The 14,601-nt window shown below is 43.0% G+C and overlaps 1 protein-coding gene across 1 annotated transcript in view; it reads left to right on the forward strand.

Annotated features, from left to right (window-relative positions):
- Positions 1-14,601, forward strand: part of LOC126082529 (uncharacterized) — a 237,572-nt gene that overhangs the window by 165,082 nt on the left and 57,889 nt on the right. The window contains 2 exon segments of the mRNA XM_049895073.1: positions 4,729-4,867; positions 12,104-12,257. Coding sequence (XP_049751030.1) covers positions 4,729-4,867; positions 12,104-12,257 — 293 coding nt within the window.

Genomic DNA, 14,601 nt, shown 5'->3' on the forward strand with positions numbered 1-14,601 from the left:
TTGCACCACGAGTTTGTAAAATCTGGATTAAAAAAAATTACCTCCTCAGTGTTTTCTCATGCAATGTTTCTTCTAGCATGTGATAAAGATGTTGAGTAAACTATAAGAAACTATTTTCAGCTTCTCTCAATTAACATTTTGGTATTATACTTCAGAGCCATGTCTGAGTTAAAGTAATTTAAAGTATGTTAAATGTGGCTCTTTCGCACCACATTACAGTAAACACATTTGGGAGACATGCTTTCGTGGAAAACTCAGAGGTGCTAGATCCATAATCCAAAGAGAAGTATTTCCATGTTTGTTCAATTCTAGTTTATTTTCATTTAAAATCTTTTAGGTTAAGTTTTAACCTTTTAAAAAGTTAATTTTGAAAATTGAGACACAATACTAATAGTGTAGGAATTGGTGAGGCCTTGACTTAAACCTTTCTTTGTACTGTGATTTCCTTTGGGATGTGTTTTGCTATGTGTTAACTAAATTTTTTCTTAAAATAAAGATTTTTTCTGAATAAAAGAAAAGAAACCAGTTTTCTCAAGGTTTAAGGTTCAAAGAGTATCTCAGGTCAATAGTTTGGGTGGGTCATTTCACCCTCCATGGAATCTAGAAAAATTAGATTCCATGAGAATTAAAAGCTGTTCCTCAGTACCTGGTCATGTTGGGAGTGAAAACATTTGTGCCCCAAGGAGAATGTACAACATTTTGCACATTCTACTTTGGCTGAAAATAAAGGGCAAACTGAACTAGCAAAAGAAAAGAAAGAAAAATTCTAAAATAATAATTTTTAAAGAGTTAGGCCCCTCAGCCTGATTCCCAGAGGAGACAAGGAGAGCTATGCTGAAAAGATTAAATAAGAGTCTATCTCAACTCCTTTAAGCCATGTTTGAGCCATTTGGAATTAGATAAAACGGGTTATATGGATTTATATGCTTTAAAATAATTTTTCAAGGGACATTCAGGATTTTGGTTTTAGGTCTCCCACTTAAGGAAGCAACTCTTAGCATGGTCTAAGGACACTGCCGGGTTCTCCCTTTTCCTGAAACTCAGCAACTCCTTTTGCGTCAATATGAAGCAGAGGGAGTGATAAGAACATGGGAGTTTACAGTATGATTTCCTTGTAAAGGACCAGGAGGCCAATTAAAGTCCAAATACCATATGCTGAAATTATTTTTTCAAGAACTCTTGAGACAAACTAGGTACGGAGTATACTGGTTCTCAAAGTGTTTGTCACGCTGAGACGGGGCCACTGTGACTCCTCTACCTCTGATTTCACAAACAGGACCCTCCTAGGGAGAGATCAAGAAAAGGCCCCTTTTCTGACATTTCCTGGCACAGGGTCCACTCCCACTGTCACCACTGCCAGCAACCATCTGCCCCATCCTCACAGACAGAGCCTTCCCTTTCTGGGCCTGCCCACCTCCTGCCAAGCAGCATGACCCCACAAAGAAAACAAAGCCAGAATAAGGGTTTTAATATCAGTAAATAGCAAAGGAATAACAGTACCCATAACCCACGCATCTGTATTATAATGATAATGCCACTGTCTTAGTTTCCTAGGTACTACAAGGAACCCTGGTGGCACAATGGTTAAGAGCTCAGCTGCTAACCTGTGGTTCAAACCTACCAGCAGCTCTTGGGGAAAAGATCTAGTGATCTGCTCCTGTAAAGATAACAGCCTAGGAAACCCTATGGGGCAGCTCTACCCTGTCATACAGGGTCACTATGAGTCAGAATCAACTTGACAGCACATAAGAACAGGTAGTACCACAAACTAGGTAGCTTAAAACAACAGGAGCCTCATAGCTCTGGAGGATATCAAGGGTCATGCTCTCTCTGAAGGCTCTAGGGGAAGATCCTTGCCTATTCCTAGCTTCTAGTGGTTCCTGGCAATTCTTGGCATTTGTAGATCCATCACTCTAATCTCTTGCCTTTGTCTTAATATGGCCATCTTCCCTCTGTGCCTGTGTCTCTTATCTTTTTCTAGGACACTAGCCACCTTGGACAGCACTCACCCTACTCTAGTCTGACCTCATGTTAACTGACAACATTTTCAAAGACCCTATTCCCAAACAAGGTGGGGAGGGGTGTTGGGGGGGTGGGGTTTAGGACTTAACGTATCTTTTGAGGAGACACAATTCACTCCATAACAGCCACATAACGGCACATAGCTATTTTGCTGGGAAGCGACTTGATCATGCAAAAAGTATATGCTTTTCTCCTAATTCTTATTTATTGCACAAACAGCACGATGTAAACCATCTTAAAAATAATGAAAAGAAAAAAGTCGCCTATAATCCAACTCTGGAAACCGTGGTGGCGTAGTGGTTAAGTGCTGTGGCTGCTAACCAAAGGGTCAGTGGTTTGAATTCACCAGGCACTGCTTGGAAACTCTATGGGGCAGTTCTACTCTGTCCTATAGGGTCACTAGGAATCAGAATTGATGTGACAGCAGTGGGGTTTTTTTTTAAATAATCCAACCATTTTAGCAAATGGACCCTTTCATTTGTCTTTACAGCATTCTAGCCCTTGTGCAAATACATATGTATTTTATAGAGCTTTAATCATAGGGTATGTGCAATTTTATATTCTCCTTTTTTTCGTGATCATTACAGAGAATTAGAAATATTTTCTCCTGGTTGCTTCTTCGCTTGGCAGGCTGTGTTGCTTAAAGACCAGACTCACTAGGCATTAAACAAATGAGGCTAACTGACTGCCTTTTCCTCTTATCTACCTCACACAAGCTCTTGTACAATTTGCTCTAATGTGACTCCTCTTCTGGTAGAAGTTTCCTTTCAGTCTAAGAAAAGGGTTGGCCATCAGATTCAGAGGGGTCATAAAAAGTTCAATGATTAGACCCAATTATTTTGAGGTTAGGAAAAAAAAAAGGGTTTTTGTTGTGTGAAAAGCATCAAATGAATATGAGATCCAGACTGCTTATCTTATCCTAAAGCCAAGAGGATATATTGCAAGTGTTAGCAACCATTTTCCACCCCAATCTTCCCTGATCAAGTTCTCACAGACAGCTTCTCTACTCCCACAGTTCCTCTGCTTTCCATGCTGAGGAGGCCCAGGATCAGTTCAGCAAGGTGAAAGGTGCTAGGGTTAGGGGATGAGGTGTTGAAATAGAGCAGCTCTGGAAACTTCCATGGGTCTCCCATCTCACTCCTGCCCTGGGCTGCATATATAGGCATGGTAATCAGTTTCCATAATCCTTCTCTTCCCTCAATAGGAATGTCCTTTGTGGGTAGAAAACCATCACCACCCTCACAGGGAGCTGATGTGTGTTTCAGACCAGATAGCATTCTGGTAGCCCTGTGAGTGCGTGGAGGCTCACCCACCCCTACCGGTGCTCCCTGTGCCTCACCAGCCCTTACCCATGCCAGTAACAAAGGTGCCAGGACAGCCATCCAGATCAGGTTCCTCAACTCAGCACTCAGTGCCCCCAAAAACCCCTAACTTAAATTTCCATTCAAAACATGTGTAAACCTATTTATACCTGTCATGGATTGGATAGTGTTCCCCCAAAATATGTGTCCATTTGGTTAGGCCATGATTCCCAGTATTATATGGTTGTCTTCCATTTTGTGATTATAATTTTATAATTTTGTGAAGAGGATTAGGGTGGGGTTGTAACATCCTCACCCAGATCACATCCCTGATCCAGTGTAAAGGGAGTTTCCCTAGGGTGTGGCCTACACCACTTTTTGTCTCTCAAGAGATAAAAGGAAAGGGAAACGAGCAGAGAGGGGGCCCACTTACCACCAAGAAAGCAGTGCCAGGAGCAGAGAGGATCCTTTGGACGAGGGGTCCCTGCACAGAGAAACTCCTAGTCTGGGGAAAGATTGATGAGAAGGCTGACAGAGAAGGCTTTCACTGGAGCTGACACCCTAAATTTGGACTTTTAGCCCACTGTACTGTGAAGAAATGCATTTCTCTTCATTAAAGCCATCCACTTGTGGTATTTCTGTTATAGCAGCACTAGATGACTATGACAATACCCAACCTGCTTTTGCATTAGAAATAAGCCAAATAGGGATCTCCCACCAAACCAAACCAAACTCATTGCCATTGAGTCGATTCTAACTCACAGCGACCCTATAGGACAGAGTAGAGCTGCCCCATATGGTTTCCAAGGAGTGCCTGGTAGATTCAAACTGCCAACCTTTTGGTTAGCATCCAAGCTCTTAACCACTATGCCATCCACGCCCACTCCTAAAATGACTAGAATCTCCCAGAAAGACAAGTATGTGTAGTAGTCGTACATGTATATACGTGTGTGTGTGTATTTTTACTTGCTTTGAATGGTCTTCAGTCTTTAACCCATGAAGCAGTGACAGGAGGGCTAATTTGGATAGCGCAGTGATGAGAAATGAGTGCTGGTTTATAATCTCTAATAATTTCAAGCCCCCAGTGGGTGTACCGAAGCGTATACTTTACGTGCACTTTCTCTTTCTCATTCTATTTAGAGATACCTGTAGCCTAGTAAATTTCTTATTGTGCTGTAAAGCAAAGCAAGTTTTTATCTTTCAGAGGGACTGAGGACAGAAGGAAGGAAAGGTAAATCAGACCTTGGGTTCTAGAGCGTAAGGCTTTGCTTGTATATTTAGCACACCCACAAACACAGATGTCCATCCAGGTGAAAAGTTGGCTCTGGAGGGTGAAATGATGGTTCATTGGGTTAGCTATAGTGGCCTGTATTTCACACTGACTAAACTGTTGCCTATTTTTTAGGGTTTGAACTTCAAGAGCTGCAGAAAATGATTGACAGCCTCCAGAGCCCCCAAGACCCCAAGCAGGTGGCCCAGGCACTCCTTCTCCGGAGGGAGGTTATGTTTCTGCAGTTTGACGCTGCAGTGAGGCATCTCATCCGGTACGGCCAGGAGAGTTAGCTAATCCTGCCCAGTAAATTCTGCTGGGCAGGTGTTTGCTGAGCAACCATCCAGGGAGGCCGCTCTTGGCAAGATGAGATAATGTGCTTAAAATAGTCGGGGGCACAACCAGATCCAGAACACTGGTGACCAAGCACATCCTGCTGCAAAGGGTGTCCGTGGGGAATGATTTCTTGTTGGTTAATACTATTCTTGGCTTTATGAACTGTGATTACAAAACAGTTAGTTTGCATGTCAATTGCTGCTTTCAATGTTCAAGCTATCTTCTTGGAAGTAATTTTTTTGATACTTCTGGGGATTATTATTTCTAAGAGTTTTATTTTTCTCAACCTTTCTTTACCTTCCAAAAGGACAGACTTTTCACTGCCCTTCCGAAGCCAATGGAATTGACTGAGTTAAATTTATAAATAAATAAATGTACCTCTGGCCTACAGGACTCATCTTAAGCACTCTGCATACAAAAAGAATGTTATTTTTGGTTAATCAATTATGACTCTGATGAGAAAATGAGTCTGGATTAGCATTCACAGTGTTTCCAGTATGAGCAAGCTGTGTATGGGAGGGGAAAAGGGTCAGGTCAGAGGGCCTCTGCTTATTCTTAAATTGTCAAAATTAGGTAATTTCCTTTGATAAATTCCCAGGGTGACTATTTAGCCAATTTAGGGGGGCCTCTGGGAGCTCTGCTCTTCCCTATGGATTGTAACTGCTTCCCACCATCAGTGTGGGTGTCCACAGAAAGACAGAAGCATGGAGTTTGTACTTCACTAGGGAGCCCCTGGCGCCCTGGTGGCACAGTGGTTAAGAGCTCAGGCTGCTAACCAAAAAAGGTGCTCCTTGGAAACCTTCTGCGGCAGTTCTACTCTGTCCTGTAGGGTCACTATGAGTCAGAATCGACACGATGGCAATGGGTAGGTAACCCCTAGAGGAGCCCTGGTTGCACAGTGGTTAAAGCACTTGGCTACTAACCCAAAGTTTGGAAGTTTGAACTCACCGGCCACTCTGTGGGAGAAAGATGTGGCAGTCTTCTTCCATGAAGATTTCGGCTTTAGAAACCCTATGGGACAGTTCTACCCTATCCTACAGGGAGGCTGAGTTGGAATCAACTCAAGGGCAATGGGTTTAGTTTTTAGGGAGTCCCTGGGTGGTGCAGATTGTTAAGGCATGCAGCTGCTAACCAAAAGGTTAGAAGTTCAAGTTCACCCAGAGACACCTCAGAAGAGAGCCCTGGTGATCTACTTCTGAAAAATAAGCCATTGCAAACCTATGGAGCGTAGTTCTACTCTGACAAACATGGGGTCGTCATGAGTCAGGTGACACCACAGTAACCACACTTTGTTTCTGCTCTGCGTTTTCTTTATGCTGAACATCAGGAAACTGGATTTAGAATGTAAATTCAGCAGGACAAAAAGTCAGGCTCATTTGCTTTCTTTTTATTGAGAAACAGCTTTCTGAACTACAGCTTAGTCACACAGGTAGGCTGTAAAGGCTCTGATTGTCAGGACGGCCATTCATCTGAGCTCTGAAAATCCAAGGTCAGAATTTGTAAGGAATTTACATAGGATAAAAAAACAGGAGTCCTTTTTGGGTTCAGTATGCCACTCTTCTCCCACGGAAGCACTGTGCTTTGCTCAGAATTGCTTTGCCAGGGCTTTCTTTGCCCCAGCACTCATTCAGCAGTATCACTATATTTTTCAGAGGACCCAACAGTGGAGCTATGTGGTTCCTCCGGAGAAAGCCACCCAGGATGGTAGACCCCTGTGAGTCCTCCACTCATCACACCTTCTCTGGCCATTTGTACAATAGTGCCTAGTTTCTTCACAGCGGTTTGGTTGTGTTTGAAAACACACTTCTAGTAAGTAGTAGACCAGGACAGAACTGAGATGTGTCTGACTGCAAAGCCTGAGAGCCACAGTGCCGGGCAGCAGTGTGGATAGAAGAGAGGACACAGAGAGATGGCAGGGGCAGGAGAAAAGAGAAGCTGAAAGATAAATGTCCTCCTTCTTGATCATTTTACTTAGGCCTGAACTTGCAAACAAGGAAAAGTCCTTAGATAATCAAAAGAGACAGGAAGCTTGGGGAAGTTCCCCCACCCTTCCCAGAGCTCACCATGACTGAGCAAATGTGACTGTTTTTCCCAGGGAACTCTTTGCTTATATGAACTGAAGACTTCTCCAGAGTTTGCTTCCATAGATAGAAGGAGGGGAGGGAGGAGGACGCTTCAAGGACAATAGATAAAAGGCCCTGCAGAGGTGCCTAAAGGAGCCCTGGTGACATAATAGTTAAGAGCTTGGATGCTAACTGAAAGGTTGGAGGTTTGAATCAGTGAGAAAAGACCTGGTGATCTGTTCCTGTAAAGATTATTGTTGTTGTTGTTAGGTGCCTTAAATCAGTTCCAGCTCATAGCAACCCTATGTACAACAAAACAAAACACTGCCCAGTCATGTACCATACTCATAACCGTTGCTATGCTTGAGCCCATCATTGCAGCCACTGTGTCAATCCATCTCATTGAGGGGCTTCCTTTTTTCATTGACCCTCTACTTTATCAAGCATAATATCCTTCTCCAGGGTCTAGTCCCTCCAGATAACATGTCCAAAGTACATGAGACAAAGTCTTGTGCCATCCTCACTTCTAAGGAGCATTCTGGCTGTCCTTCCAACACTGATTTTTCATTCTTCTGGCAGTCCAAGGTATATTCAATATTCTTCTCCAACACCATAATTCAAAGGCATCAATTCTTCTTCGGTCTTCCTAATTCATTGTTGAGCTTTTGCATGCATATGAGGCAATTGAAAATACCACGGTTTGGGTCAGATGCACCTTAGTTCTCAAAGTGACATTTTTTCTTTTTAACACTCTAAAAAGGTGTTTTGCAGCAGATTTGCCCAATGCAATATATCATTTGATTTCTTGACTGCTCCTTCCACGGACATTGATTTTGGATCCAAGTAGAATGAAATTCTTGACAACTTCAATATTTTCTCCATTTATCATGATGTTGCTTATGGGTCCAGTTGTGAGGATATTTTCTTTATGTTGAGGTCAGCCTAGAAAACCGTATGGGACAGTTCTACTCTGTCCTCTAGGGTTGATATGAGTCACAATCGACTTGACAGCACACAACAACAGAGTCACCTATCCTGAATGGCCCAAACGTGAAGTGCTCAACTACTAACCAAAAGGTTGGTGGTTTGAACCCACCCAGAAGCACCTCAGATGACAGACCTCGCAATCTGCTTCTGAAAGGTTACGGCCTTGAAAATCCTATGGAGCAGTTCTACTTTGCATGTATGGGGCCACCATGAGTCAGAATCGACACGATGGCAACTAACAATAACAAAAGTCACCTAATATCTGGCTCCTGCTTCTCTGTGACATAGATCAGCTCTAGTTGCTGGATCCATGCATGTTTCTAGGCATAGAACATTTCATTCTGCCCTTGTTGCCCTGCCCTCCACAGAGTTCAGGCAAGGGCCAGATGGAAATGGGTGCTGTCCTCTAACAAGGCTGGAGTCACATTCCCAGGGCCAGTCATCCACCTCTTGTTTGTCTGTCAACCTGCAGGAGTTATTTATTAGCCAATGTGAGAAATACCTGAGGATTGTGTTCTACTTTAATGGCAGGTGAATTAACCTTTTGCCTTAAAGGTAAACGCTTGGGTGATACAATGATTCTAATCAATCTAGTTTATTTACCTCAGGGGTCAGCAAACTACTTCTGTTGGCCCGGGACTGTTTCTGTACGTGTGGCATGTGTACCATGCTCTGTGTGAATTTTATGTATTTTAATAGTTGGGGGGAAAAATCAACAAAAGAATAGTATTTTTGTGACATAGAAAAATTAATGTGAAATTCACATTTCAGTGTCCATAAAAGAAGTTTTATTTGAACACAACCATGTCAATCATTTACATATCATCTCTGGCTGCTTTCATCCTACAACCAGAGTTGAATAGTTGTAACAGAGGCTGTATGGTCCACGAAGCCCAAAATATTTATTATCCGGCCCTTTAAGAAAAAGCTTGCCAACCTTTGGCTTAAATGATTAAATTACTTTGTAATTTGGGGATGGAGGAAGGCCAAGAAAAAAAAAGTCCATCCAAGGGGCACTACATACATATATATACATACACAGTGCCGTTGAGTCGATTCCAGCTCATAGCGACCCAGGGGCATTAAGAACAGAATAAAATGTATGAAGTACTCTGTTGCTGTAGAGCCGATTCCGAGTCACAGCAACCCTATAGGATAGAGTAGAACTGCCCCATAGGGTTTCCAAGGAATACCTGGTGGATTCGAACTGCCGGCCTTTTGATTAGCAGCCGTAGCTCTTAACCACTATGCCACCAGGGTTTCCAAAATGTACGAAAGGTGCCTCTAATCTGAATGTATTGTTGACGTTCAGGCTGATTAAGGTAAAAAGGAGAAACTTGAAGAAATATCCTGAAGTTGCAATAGTAACTTCCCACAGCCAGCCTGATTTAGGAATATATCAAGGGATCTCTAAAGAAAACAATACCAGCCTCTTGGTCTTTGAATTCTGTTGGTTTTCTGTTCATTTTCAATTTATTTTTGTTTTCACATTTGTCTATTTTAAGTGTCTCTAAGTATGTAGATGTTGAAGTTTGTTTCAAGACTATCTGGGGATTTCTGGGAGATGCACAGAAGTCCTCATGTAAGTTGGGCCAGCTAATGACCAAGCCTCAGGTCTCAAGTGGCTGAGAAGCCAAGAGCCTCAACTTTTGCCTGGTCTCCTCAGGGCCACTTTGTAGGGTTTTTTTAATATCCATGCCTCCAGGGAAAACTCTAGCATTTGCCCTGTGAACCAACAGCTCCCTGTGGCTTGAATCAGCTTGTCTGGGATCATGCTTGTGGATAGCTCTCTCACTCACAAGATGATTGGGGGTCTAGGAACCCCTCAACTGCTTATTGGTATTAAGGCGACTGGAGTGTGGGAGAATAGCTTGGAGAGGTGGATACTTCTATTCAGACATTTTAAAAATGGCCTGCTGGGAAGAACTGATGTTATGGATTGAACTGTGTCCCCCAGAAATGTGGGTTGTAAATCCTAACCTCTATACCTGTGGTTATAATCCCATTTAGGAATGGATTGTCTTGGTTATGCTAATGAGGCAGGATTAGTATAGTCTCAAGTCAGTGTCTTTTGAGATATAAAGGAGATTAAACAAGAAGACGGGATAAGATAGATGCCAAAACACATGAAGATCTCCAAGGAACCAGGATACAGACAGAAGCGAAAAGAGACAACGACCTTCCTCCAGAGCTGACAGAGAGACAAAGTCTTCTCCTGGAGCCAGCACTCTGAATTCAGACTTCTAGCCCTAACCCCCCTCTCCCCGCAAAAAAAACCCCACTGCCACTGAGTCAGTTTCGACTCATAGTGACCCTGTAGGACAGGGTAGAACTGCCCCATAGGGCTTCCAAGACTGTAAATCTTTACAGAAGCAGACTGCCGCGTCTTTCTCCTGTGTAGTGACTGGTGGGTTTGAACCACTGACCCTTTGATTAGCAGCCGAGTGCTTTAACCACTGTACCACCAGGGCTCCTTAACCTCCTAAACTGTGAGAAACTAAACTTCTGTTTGTAAAGCCACCCATTTGTGGTATTTCTGCTATAGCATCACTAGATAACTAAGACACCTGGCTTTGTTAGGGGTGGGTGGTTGGCAGGTGTGCCACTGGCACGAGCAAGTCAGTCTTTCATTCTTCTGAGCTTTTTTGTATCTGGAGTGCTGTTGTCAGGCTGTGATGGTTAGACCCACCCTGACAGAAGGCATAGTCCAGGGTTTGCCGACTGAAGGTCTGAATGAGTTGTCACTGGGGCTCGTGAGCGGTTTTCAGTACTTCCAAATGTATGATGAAAAAGATACATTTGCCCAAAAGCTCCACAAGTAAATAAATCAGTTCATTCAAGATTCTTCCCCTTTCCCTCCTTTTCTTTGATTTTCTCAGAGGTGATCTAAGTTCCTGGGGGAAGAGGAAACAGTCAGAGAGGAGTATTACCTCACCCATCTCTGCCTCAGGTTAGCTGGTCCAATCTGAGCCTCTCAGGGTTGGCCTCTTCTCAGCACTGCTCCTGGGCACCCCCTTGTGAGAATGCAAGAGCTTGGGACCTCCCAGGTCTTTCTTCCACACTTAGGGTCTGTGCTGATCTCTGGGAGGCCACCTCATTTCTGTCAGTGCTCATATCCCCCTCTGCCATTGCTGATATCTCCCTTAGCCATTGCTGACTTCCTCCTACTTTGGTGTCTGCTATATGGAAGACTTGGGCTACACCAGTGGAGGATACAGACAAAAGATCCTTTCTGCTCTGGGGTTGCAGTCTCTCCCCCCAACTTATCCTGTGTCAGCATCATCTTTTCTTAGGCACCCAGTAGATCTAGAAACAGTTTTTCCTGGCTTGCTAAACTCTTATTTCCTTTTGGAAAAGAAAATCACCCAAGCTTATGCATACTCCCTTCTCCATCACTTACTGTATAAATGTCATGCTCTAGTCTTCAAGGCTTTTGGTCCTTGATATGCAAAGTCAAGTTTTGTTTCAAAACAAAGACCTTTCTTTCTCAAACCCCAGGCTTTTATTATTTAATTTACAATTTGGTTTTACATACCAAAATTATTGTCTCAGCTATTGGTCTTAAAATAATTCAATTGATATCTTTGTTCTAGAGCTACAGCTGCACTGTATAATAGGGTAGCTACATGTGGCTATTCAATTAAAATTAACATGAATTAAAATTAAATAAAATTTAAAATGCCGTTTCCCAGTTGCATTAGCCACATTTCAAGGGCTCAACAGCCACATATGGAATGGCGGAGGGCGATATGAGCACTGACAGAAATGAGGTGGCCTCCCAGAGACTAGCATAGCCCCTAAGTGTGGAAGAAAGACCTGGGAGGTCCCAACTCTTGCATTCTTACAAGGGGGTGCCAGGAGGTGTGCTGAGAGGCTCAGGTTGGACCAGCTAACCTGAGGCAGAGATGGGTGAGGTGACACTCAATGGCAATCCGTTAGTCTACAGTATATCTACCTTCCCTATAGAATTGTGGGAGTGAAGGTCAGTGCATACAGAAAGCGGGGGTGAGGGATGAGGTGGCTAAGGAAGAAATGTTATCTTGCCGCAGTTCTTTGAATAAAGTTTTGAGTTTTAGAAGGAAAAATAATTACTTTTAATGAAATTTGCCCATACGTTTTTCCAGAAGATCATTTTTGGCAGCTGGAAATGTTTCTGCCTACCAGTCTGTCACAGACGGCATGTACCATGGGTTGCCACCAATGAGCAACTCTCTCGTGAAGAGTGTATTTGCTTCACAGCTTGGCCTGCCCCAGCCACTGGATCCACGGAGCCTCCAGGTGTGTTTATAGGTATTTCTACACCTATAAATGTGTGTGATGCATAGGGGATTTTGTCACTTTGTTTCTGTTTGGTTTAAACTTTGTAGGGGTTCTCAGTGCTTCAAAACATTTCAGTCTTCATTGGCTCCCCTTCACTCACACAGGGAGAAGCCAGGGCCCCGTGGCCAGCTGTTATTCCCAGTCAGAGTCTTCCCAGTCAGAGTCTCCAAACTGCTCAACAAGCTAATGAGGCAACAGTTTATCTACTCACAGCTGATAATAAAACCAACACTTGATCTTTTTCATGTAATAAGTAATTATGATAGCAATTACAACACATAAATTAGATCAGCAGCTGACTTGAATAACCCTGGTTACAATGTGTATTATCATATGTGATCTTGTCAAGTCTCGTTGCTCCTAGGCAGGATCAATATTATCCACCTTCTACAACTAAAAATTTAAGGCTTAGAAACACCAGAAATCATACCATTAGAGAATTATGGTAGCACTTGTTCACAAGCTGTATTCATTGTCTATTGCTGGGTAATAGATTACCCCAAAATTTATCAAATTAAAACAATAAACATTCATAATCTCATGCTGTTTCTGAGAATCGGGAATCTGGGAGCAGCTTAGCTGGGTCGTTCTGACTCAGAGTCCCTCATATGGCTGCAATCAAGGTGTCAGCCAGGGTTGTAGCTATTTCAAGGCTCAACTGGAGGAGAATCTGCCTCCAACCTCACTTACATGGCTGTAGCCCTCAGAAGATCCACTTCCAAGTTCACTCCCATGGACCTTTCAACACAGAGCTGCCTCAGGACATGGCAGATGGCTTCCCCAAGAGTGAGCAATCTAAGAGAAAGAAAGAGAGAGCCCAAGACAGAAGCCACAGCCTTTTTATTACCTAACTTCAGAAGTAAGATCCCATCACTTGTGCCACATACTGTTCATTAGAAGCAAGTCACTAAATCCAGCACATACTCAAGGGGTTGTTGTTGTTTTTGTTAGGTGTCATCAAGTCGGTTCCAACTCATAGCGACCCTATGCACAACAGAACGAAACACTGCCTGGTCCTGAGCCATCCTTACAATCGTTGTTATGCTTGAGCTCATTTTTGCAGCCACTATGTCAATCCATCTTGTTGAGGGTCTTCCTCTTTTCCGCTGACCCTGTACTCTGCCAAGCATGATGTCCTTCTCCAGGGACTGGTCCCTCCTGACAACATGTCCAAAGTATATAAGACGCAGTTTCGCCACCCTTGCTTCTAAGGAGCATTCTGGCTGTATTTCTTCTAAGACAGATTTGTTCGTTCTTTTGGCAGTCCATGGTATATTCAATATTCTCACCAACACCACAATTCAAAGGCGTCAGTTCTTCTTCCGTCTTCCTTATTCATTGTCCAGCTTTCACATGCATATGATGTGATTGAAAATACCATGGCTTGGGTCAGGTGCACCTTAGTCTTCAAGGTGACATCTTTGGTTTTCAACACTTTAAAGAGGTCCTTTATAGCAGATTTACCCAATGCATTATGAGCAATTGATGGTCTGTTCCACAGTCGGCCCCTGGCCTTGTTCTAACTGACGATATTGAGCTTTTCCATCATCTCTTTCCACAGATGTAGTCAGTTTGATTACTGTGTGTTCCATCTGGTGAGGTCCATGTGTATAGTCGCCGTTTATGTTGGTGAAAGAAGGTATTTGCAGTGAAGAATTTGTTGGTCTTGCAAAATTCTATCATTCCATCTCCGGCATTGTTTCTATCACCAAGGCCATATTTTCCAACTACTGATCCTTCTTCTTTGTTTCCAACTTTTGCATTCCAATCTCCGGTAATTATCAATGCATCTTGATTGCATGTTTGATCAATTTCAGACTGCAGCAGCTGATAAAAATCTTCAATTTCTTCATCTTTGGCCCTAGTGGTTGGTGCATAAATTTGAATAATAATCGTATTAACTGGTCTTCCTTGCAGGTGTATGGACATCATTGACGGCGTCGTACTTCCGGATACATCTTGAAACTTTCTTTTTGATGATGAATGCAACACCATTCCTCTTTAAGTTGTCATTCCCAGCATAGTAGACTATATGATTGTCTCCTTCAAAATGGCCAATACCAGTCCATTTCAGCTCACTAATGCCTAGGATATCGATGTTTATGCATTCCATTTCATTTTTTACAATTTCCAATTTTCCGAGAGTCATACTTCATACATTCCAGGTTCCAATTATTAATGGATTGTTTGCAGCTGTTTCTTCTCATTTTGAGTTATGCCACATCAGCAGATGAAGGTCCCAAAGGCTTTACTCCATCCACGTCATTAAGGTCAACTCTACTTTGAGTAGGCAACTCTTCCC

This window comes from Elephas maximus, chromosome 1 (assembly GCF_024166365.1).
Source record: "Elephas maximus indicus isolate mEleMax1 chromosome 1, mEleMax1 primary haplotype, whole genome shotgun sequence".
In the NCBI taxonomy this organism is placed as follows: domain Eukaryota; kingdom Metazoa; phylum Chordata; class Mammalia; order Proboscidea; family Elephantidae; genus Elephas; species Elephas maximus.